The 8,421-nt window shown below is 41.2% G+C and overlaps 1 protein-coding gene across 1 annotated transcript; it reads right to left on the bottom strand.

Moving 5' to 3' along the window:
• Positions 1-569: 569 nt before the first annotated feature.
• Positions 570-7,879, bottom strand: LOC133472155 (zinc finger protein OZF-like). Its single transcript, XM_061762588.1, has 2 exons — positions 7,439-7,879; positions 570-3,138 (listed from the first exon to the last, which is right to left on the bottom strand). Exons 1-2 carry the CDS (start codon positions 7,551-7,553, stop codon positions 1,982-1,984), a joined length of 1,272 nt encoding a protein of 423 aa, XP_061618572.1. The 5' UTR covers positions 7,554-7,879; the 3' UTR covers positions 570-1,981.
• Positions 7,880-8,421: the final 542 nt, after the last annotated feature.

Consider the following 8,421-nt stretch of genomic DNA (forward strand, 5'->3'; position numbering starts at 1 on the left):
GCGGGGAGGATCACGAATACATACAACGTAGTAGAAGAGAAAATTAACCGAAATGTAATTGCGGAGGGAATCACACAGCCATATGGGGATTAGCCTTCAGAATTAGAAGAGAAGTGAATTCGGGCTCTTCCCCGTCAAGGGTGTCCAGATCTCCGAAGACCTCTCTTGGACCGTCAACACCTCAACCCAGGTCAAGAAGCCCCGCCAGAGCCTCTTCTTCCTGACTAGACTGATCTGCCCATCTGTCTCCTAGATATTGGTGAACTTCAACCGCTGCACCACTGAGAGCATCCTCACCAACTGCATCTCGGTGTGGCAGCTTCCTGAGGAGCCCACCATCTCAGGGGAAGAGCGGGTGGAGCCCGTCCAAGAGCCAAAGTCAGCGCTACCTTGACTTGCCAGTGCCCCAGCTTAGTAGTATTTCCACTTAGGCCTTGTCACTTGGCACTTTTTTTTTTTTTTTGCTTTAAGTTGCAAGTATTTTGTTTTTAGAGGGCTTCCAATGTTAAAGGCATTTCAATTTTTTTCAATGATGAAAATGGATTTGATATACAAACTGAGTCACTTACTGTTTCAAGAGGTGTATTTTATTATGGATCACATTTACACTTTACCACCAAAAGTCAAAGTTTCTTTAGTCTAGTTCAATCAACCTTCACTTACCTGATATCGACATCACTAAAACGCCAAAAACGCATGCATTGCTTGAAGGGTGTATGGCTCTTAATGGTCCATATTTTACTAAGAAGTTTATTTTATGTATTTTTTGCTCAACAAAATTAACCTAACCTTGCAAACCTCATGTAAGAACCCAAGAAAGGTGGTTTCATGTCCCAAAACTGTCAACAATCACCAAAATTTATGCTTTTTATATATATATATACATATACATATACACTCATGGCAGCTTCAACCTCTGAAAACAATCGGCCCAATATTTTAGATTTAATGGATCAGATAAGATCAGCCGCAGTTTCTGAACATGAAGCGACCTAACGCGTTGGGCAGGGAGAGCCTCGTCATGGGTCACCCGATGTTCTGACAGCCAGCCCAAGTCCATGTCCTTCTCACAATTCCACCTATAGAAACGCCTTTGTGATCTACAAGAACTCTACTGGGAAATCTTCAAGACATGTTTGGGGCTCACAATTCAAAAGTGAGCTGACAAATGAGGAAATGAATCTCCAAGAATTCATGTGGGAGGACGGTGGCTGTCTTCTTTCCTCAAGGAGGCATTCCAACGGTCAATTATTTATTATTTTTTTAAACAAGCCTTGAAACATATTTTACTTCCACGATTTTAACTTATTGTCTAGAAAACAACACCCAGACTTTCAATATGGGCAAAAATTATACCACAGAGAGGAGTGAGGAAAGGTAACCGGATCCTGATCGCTACGTGTAACAGGCTGACTGTCCAAAAGGTGGGAGGGCCAAAATCTGGCTGAAAAATATATATTTCATCAGAAAACGAGCCTATCATCACAACTGAAGCTATTTTGGAGGGCTTCTTTTCTGCAAACAACATTTGTAAGTCCAGAACTACAGAATAAGTCCCGATCGTCTCATCAGTAACTAGTTCCTTTCAAGTATTTTGGCACCAGTGCTAAATCTCAACACTTCCCCACAGGAGCTTTTTAGAAAATATATGGACAACAAGAAGATGGATAAAATAGAAGATGGGACACTGAGTACACGCATGTATTGTTGTAAGTCAGTAAGATAGTAATTAGTTTTGATAGTCAACATTTACATTTTCATTGGAAGCTTATTGATCACTGCTATTCTCACTAACACACTTGTGTGCCTTACGAGAGAATCATTGACCACAAACTGAGCAGGAAAAGGGTTTCTCTCCTGTGTGCATTCTTTTGTGTATTTTTAAGTGTTGCTTTTGAGTGAATCTTTTACTGCAAACTGAGCAGGAAAAAAGTTTCTCACCAACGTGCTTTCTTGTGTGTATTTTTAATTGTTCCTTATATTAGACCATTTCATCCCAGTCTGAGCAGGAATAAGGTTTCTCTCCAGTGTGCATTCTTCTGTGTATTTTTAAGTCTCCCTTCTGTGAGAATCTTTGGCCACAATCCAAGCACGAAAAAGGTTTCTTTCCAATGTGCGTTGTTGTGTGTATTTTTAGATGTCCCTTCAGAGTGAATCTTTCACTGCAAACTGAGCAGGAAAAAGGTTTCTCACCAGTGTGGGTTCTTGTGTGGATTTTTAAATGTCGCTTCTGAGCAAATCTTTTACAACAAACTGAGCAGGAAAAAGGTTTCTCACCAGTGTGGGTTCTTATATGGCTTTTAAGGTGTCCATTTTGGGAGAACCTTCGACCACAAACTGAGCAGGCATAAGGTTTCTCACCAGTGTGGATTCTTGTGTGACTTTTTAATTGTCCCTGATCAGAGTATCTTTGACCACAAACTGAGCAGGAAAAAGGTTTCTCTCCAGTGTGGGTTCTCGTGTGTCTTTTTAAATGTCCCTGCTGAATGAATCTTTTACTGCAAACTGAGCAGGAAAAAGGTTTCTCACCAGTGTGCATTCTTGTGTGTCTTTTTAAATATCGCTTCTGAGTGAATCTTTTACTACAAACTGAGCAGGAAAAAGGTTTCTCACCAGTGTGTGTTCTCATGTGGTGTTTCAAAGTCTTCTTACAAGCAAATGTTTTCCCACACTGAGAACATTTCCATCGTTTGTTGTCAGTGCGACATGTCATATCACCTTCAGACTGTTTATCATCATCATCAATGTGAGGAGAGGGTGACGTTGAGTCGTCACTATCTGATAATGGAGCGAAGAGGCCGTCTGCTTGTGATCCTCCACAGTGGTCTCCATCACCTTCTGTTGTCATGTGTTGACTTGAGCTGCTGTTGCTGCTTGGAGGCTCCGCTCCTCTTCTGCTCTCCTCACTTTGTCCTTCATTTTCTCTCTTCAAAGCGTTATCAGTCAATAGAAACTTGGTGATTACCTCCTCCTCTTCCTGTTTGATGTGAGGGTGCTCTTCTTCCTCCTCTTTTTTAATGGAAACGGGCTCCAATACCTCTTCCTCTTTGATATGGGGGACCTCTTTGTTCTCCACTTCCTCTTTAATGCGAGTGGGCTCTGGCTCCTGCTTTTCAGGACGAAGATCCTCACTGATGTCTGCAGGACACAAGAATACAAACACACATGCTTTGGTCAAGTCAATTCTCATGTTGTGACTTTAATGTTGTGTATTATGGTTTATATTTAAGGTTATTATGAGAGCCAGATGAGTTTGATATATTGGAAATAATAAAATTGGGCAGGTCAACAACAACAATAAAATGTGAAAAAGTGTGAGTATAACAATGGTCATACAGTGGACCCCTGAATATACTCCTGGTTTGGCATTTGTAATTTTTTGGGTAATGTTTTTCTGTGGCAGTACCCTCTTGTCAAGATAATTTCAGCAGCCATGGCAGCTGCCAATTTTCTGTTACGTGGCAAGACATATTCCATTTTTTAAATATATTTTCATGCCAAAATAATGTATACAATATAACTTGGCGGCATGGTGCCCGACTGGTAGTGATGGGCAAATGACACCGAGGCTTTGGAGCTTGTATCGCTCTTCTTGAAGCGGAGCGATTCAAAATGCTGTGTCGGAGCTTGTATCAAAACACCAGTGTCACGTGACCAATGATCGGTGTTTCGCTTCGCACTTCATCCCTTAAAAATGTTTTGAAGCTTTTCATTGGCTTATAGTCTTTCCATCTGTGTCATTGGCTCATGGGGTTTCAACGCATTCTGAGCCAGTGACAACTTGACAGATGAGTGGTTTGGCGCCATACTAGCCATGTAAGATGCATCATTATGCTTCACAATTGAGTTGTGAGGAGATAGAGATTTGGAGAGAGTATTTAGCAAGTTTCATGGAGAGTACCACCAATAAGTGACGATCTAAATAGACTTTACACCGATCAGATTGGCCTGATCGGTATCGGCTGATAATTAGCATTTTACGCAGATCGGTTTTAATGTCATAATTCGCGGAGCCGATCAATGACTTCATTGATCGTCTCCACAAAAGACATATACGCCACGTCGCTGTCATGTACAGTATATTTGAATCCAAAGCTAGTTCATTTTTTAGCCTTGTCGCGTGTCTTTATACATAGTACTGTAAATATCTGATCACCAACCAAACATGTCGGCGTTGTGGGACAGACAACATGCAATGCCTGGATCAGACTACAAGAGTTTACTACGTTATGCAGCCAAGCAAGCTAGTGCTACCACTCACGGCAGTACAAAAACATGCCAGCGTTCTGTCGAATCATGCTCTAAAGCTTCGGTAAACATAGTTTGTGCGCATGAATAAATGTTGACGACGACGACGACAATGTGCCAGTCACAATACACAATCCTATTGGTCGACGTAAAGCTGCGTTGTCGATGTTATGTCACATTCCACGAAAGACACCCCCCCTAACAAAAACAACAACAAAATCAAACATGCTATACTTTTCATTTTGCCGTCGTAGGACTATCGTAGGGCCAAATCGTTGGTCGTGGATTATGTCACACTACAAGACGTTTTGCCGTTCCTGACAAAATATGTTGGGCCGATCTAGGAAATCGGCTGCGATAGCTAATCGGGCCAATATCGGGGATAAACTGAGCAGATGAAACCAAAGGAAATGACATTATTTGTTAAATTGCACCAATTTGCTAAAATCATTCAAGCACCTCATATTGACAGAAAAAAAAGTGTAGATTTTTTTGCAGATTTATTAAAAAAGAAAAACAAATATCACACAGCCATAAGTATTCACACCCTTTGCTGGGACACTCATATTTAACTCGGTTATTGTCCATTTTTTCTGATCATCCTTGAAATGGTTCTACACCTTATGAGTCCAGCTGTGTTTGATTACACTGATTGGACTTGATTAGGAAAGTCACACACTTGTTTATAAGACCTTACAGCTCACAGTGCATGTCAGAGCAAATGGGAATCATGAGGTCAAAGGAACTGCCTGAGGAGCTCAGAGACAGAATTGTGGCAAGGCACAGATCTGGTCAAGGTTACAAAAAAATATATATTCTGCTGCACTTAATGTTTCTAAGAACACACTCCATAATCTTTAAATGGAAGACGTTTGGGAGGACCAGAACGCTTCCTAGAGCTCGCCGTCCAGCCAAACTGAGCAATCGGGGAAGAAGAGCCTTGGTGAGAGAGGTAAAGACTCCAAGATGTTGAGAAATAAGATTCTCTGGTCTGAAGAGACTGATGGGAAAATTGTATATATTATGGCATAAAAATGCAGTGTTGCTCTAACTGCATTAAGATGATAGCACCCTTGTTCACTGGAAACAAGAGCAGTTTGGAAAAGTACTACAATGCACATTCCACAAGGCAATAAACCCCCACACCTCCAGGCACTGACCACATCCTTAAAAGGTCATGAAATGTGATACCACCTCCTCAAGCTTAATAAAAAGGGCACAGGGGAGGCTGATGTTAGAAGATTCCAGCTCTCTGAGAGAGCGACTGCTTCTCCTTTTGCCGCAAAAGATAAGTCCTGACTCAGGTTGTGTTTTGTCTCTCGTCTCGTCATGCTAAATTGAGAATATCTGTAGGTTTACAGATTAACCCTGACAGAGACCAAGATAGAACTTTTTGGACTTAATTGTAAGCGGTATATGAGTGGAAAAAAACAGCCACTGCTCATCACCTGTCCAGTGAACAGTGAAATATTGTGGTAGCAGCATCATGCTGTGAGGGGTGTTGGAAGCATGCAGTGTTTCAAAAAAGCAGCCTTTGCTGTGTGCGAGTCGCTCTCGCCCGCTGGCACACACAAACACGGGGACATGGACAAGTCACATCTCATGGTGTCACCAGATGACCAGTGTCAGCTTCCAACAGCCACTCCACATTAACGTGTACATTTAATTGGGGTTGCTGCTCATATTTACGTGTTTCTCCAATGATTTTAGAGGAATGATACGAGCAGACAATCGGCCAGCTATCTGTTTCATGCTCACTTGGCTTAAATGAAATAGAACGTGAAGGAGGGTGGGGGATTATCCTTCACGTTTTGCTCTTTATGTCTCGAAACTGTTGTTATACTGATGTTTGTTTAAAAGCTTTAAAACGGACCCCGCTACAGTGTCAAAGGCGTTGCTGTTGCATTTGTTTCTCTTCTATGCAGACCTTATTTCATGCATAATGTACTGCACAACAGGCTAGCTAAAAACACTTAAGACAAACTAGTGGAGTGCTTTCAAAGAAAACTTCAGGAGTTGGGGGCATCGCAAAAGTGCTGTTAATTAATGAGCTTCACAAGTGTAACTTGTTTAAAAAGCATAAATACTGTAATTTAATTCTGCCTTTATATTTTAGAGTCAGATTTCTGTAATTTCACCAGTATCACCAGTTTAGCGTGTTTAAAATAGGTATAGCCTACCTGTAATTCAAGTGAATTCTGCCTTTTATTTAAGTATTTTGTCTGTTTTATATTATTATTTGATTCAAGAAGTCTGCCTTTTTATTTACTTCATAAAAAGTGTGCCTTTTTATTTCATATTTGTCATGGTCGTACATGTTTCATATATATCAACTGTTTTCAACAGTGCATAAAGGCTTTCGTATTGCTGGGCTATTTTTTTTTGGGAGGGGGGGGGGTAAATTTGAGTTGCTAAAGAATGTCAAAAATGTGGGTTGCGACTTGATGACTAAGTTAAATTTTGGGTCCAGAGGCAAAGCCAGTTGGGAACCACTGAGTAGCTGAAAGTTTGAATATCAAACTCCAGGGATCTAGTTCCCCTGACATTTTTTTTAGGCTTGAAGTGGGGTTTTGTTGACATTGTGCAATTGTAAGTGATGCTAAATGTAACAAAACTGGCCTATTTTTTTTCCATAGGGTCTGTTGACACATGAAAAGACAGGGGGACAAGACAATAACTTCTTTTTAAAGAGAAGCAAGTCAGGTAACGGTAAGGTGGACAGAGAGGGAGTGAGTGGGTAATTGTGTGAGAGTGGATAACTGTGTGAGCGGGTTTCTCTGTGACTATTGAAAAATTGTTGCAAGTGTTGAAGTTGTGTTTTTTTGTGTACATTGTGTTGTAAACATTGTTAATAAACTTTCATTTATGCACACAAACCTCATCTTCTGTGTGCTTAGTATGTACATTGCAACATTTAGAGACTCGGATTGCAATTCATTGGTCGAGAAACAAATTCATTGTCATAGTCTGGGACCACCTGAAATAGCCTTGGCCACCCCAAGGATAAATGTCTAGCTCAGCCACTGGCGGATGGGAGCATTGTTCTCGTTTAGTACCCAAAAAAATCATCAACGCTTCGTTTGGGCGTCACTGTGGCATAATAGTGATGAAGATTCCAATAAAGAAGAAACACGGGAATATTTAACAATACATTAGCAACTCAACAAGTGAGAGTAAGAAGAGTCCAAACCTGCTCTGTGTAACACAACACGAGGCTGCTTGTTGACGAGTTGACGATGTCGCTCGTTCTCTTCATTCTTTTCAAAATGTTCCTTCTTGTACTTTGCTGTCGTCCTTGCACACATTTTCACACGATAGCCACAACACTTTGCGATGTGTTCCGAACAAACGCGTCTCTTTGTTCGCGGCTAGCGAGCTAAGCTAGCAAGGCCGAGAAAGCTTCAACTTGCACCACCGACGCGAATTTATCCAGACAAGAAGATTTAAATGATAATTTAGTGTTGGGTCTATAATTTTAAGGGCAGAATACCGCATAACTCGCATTTTTCGCAGAAGAAAAACGAGACTACGCTAGCTCTTACTGGACCATCGTTTACTTTGACCGGAACAACAATTCCTTTATTTAGCGAACATTTCCTGTCGTCTCCTTCAACGTAAGAGCGCCCATGACACCACCAAAATAAAACATTTTCATAGACCAACATTTAGTCCCTGGAAGTAGTGATGGGCGAACTGTGTGGAGGTTTCAATCAGTCACTACTAACTTGGAAAGAATTAACTAATGGAACCCGTTCGATGACTCAAACAAAAAGTGCGCGGAAGTTGCTGGCAACGAAGGAAGTTGATGGTAAAAGACAAAAACTAAATAATGGACCTGCGGGTGTGAGAAAGACGAAACTCGGCCAATTCAAATTGGTCGGAGGCGAGGATTGTTTGCGTTTGCGTGACGACACTCACAGTTATGACTCGTTAGCTCGGACACGTCCATATTGAGGTCTGTGCCGACGGTGACGCTAAGCTAGGGAGGGCAAAGTCGTCAGCGCATTCCACTTGTGTGTAGACAGCAAGAAAACCAAAAGACCAAGGATGCCGGTAAATTGTACTGCATACGGTTGAATAAAAAGCCGCACAATTACGACTTTGGAACTGGGAGTACCTTTCACATATTAAAATATTGTTTTTGCTTTTCAAAAAATAATAATGTGTATTGAT

This window comes from Phyllopteryx taeniolatus, chromosome 22 (assembly GCF_024500385.1).
Source record: "Phyllopteryx taeniolatus isolate TA_2022b chromosome 22, UOR_Ptae_1.2, whole genome shotgun sequence".
NCBI lineage: Eukaryota > Metazoa > Chordata > Actinopteri > Syngnathiformes > Syngnathidae > Phyllopteryx > Phyllopteryx taeniolatus.

Coding starts and splice junctions, on each gene's coding strand:
- LOC133472155 (XM_061762588.1), bottom strand. CDS start 7,553: ATGTGTGCAAGGACGACAGCAAAGTACAAGAAGGAACATTTTGAAAAG. Junction 3,139..7,438: donor TGTTGTGTTACACAGAGCAG/GTTTGGACTCTT, acceptor TGTGTCCTGCAG/ACATCAGTGAGGATCTTCGT.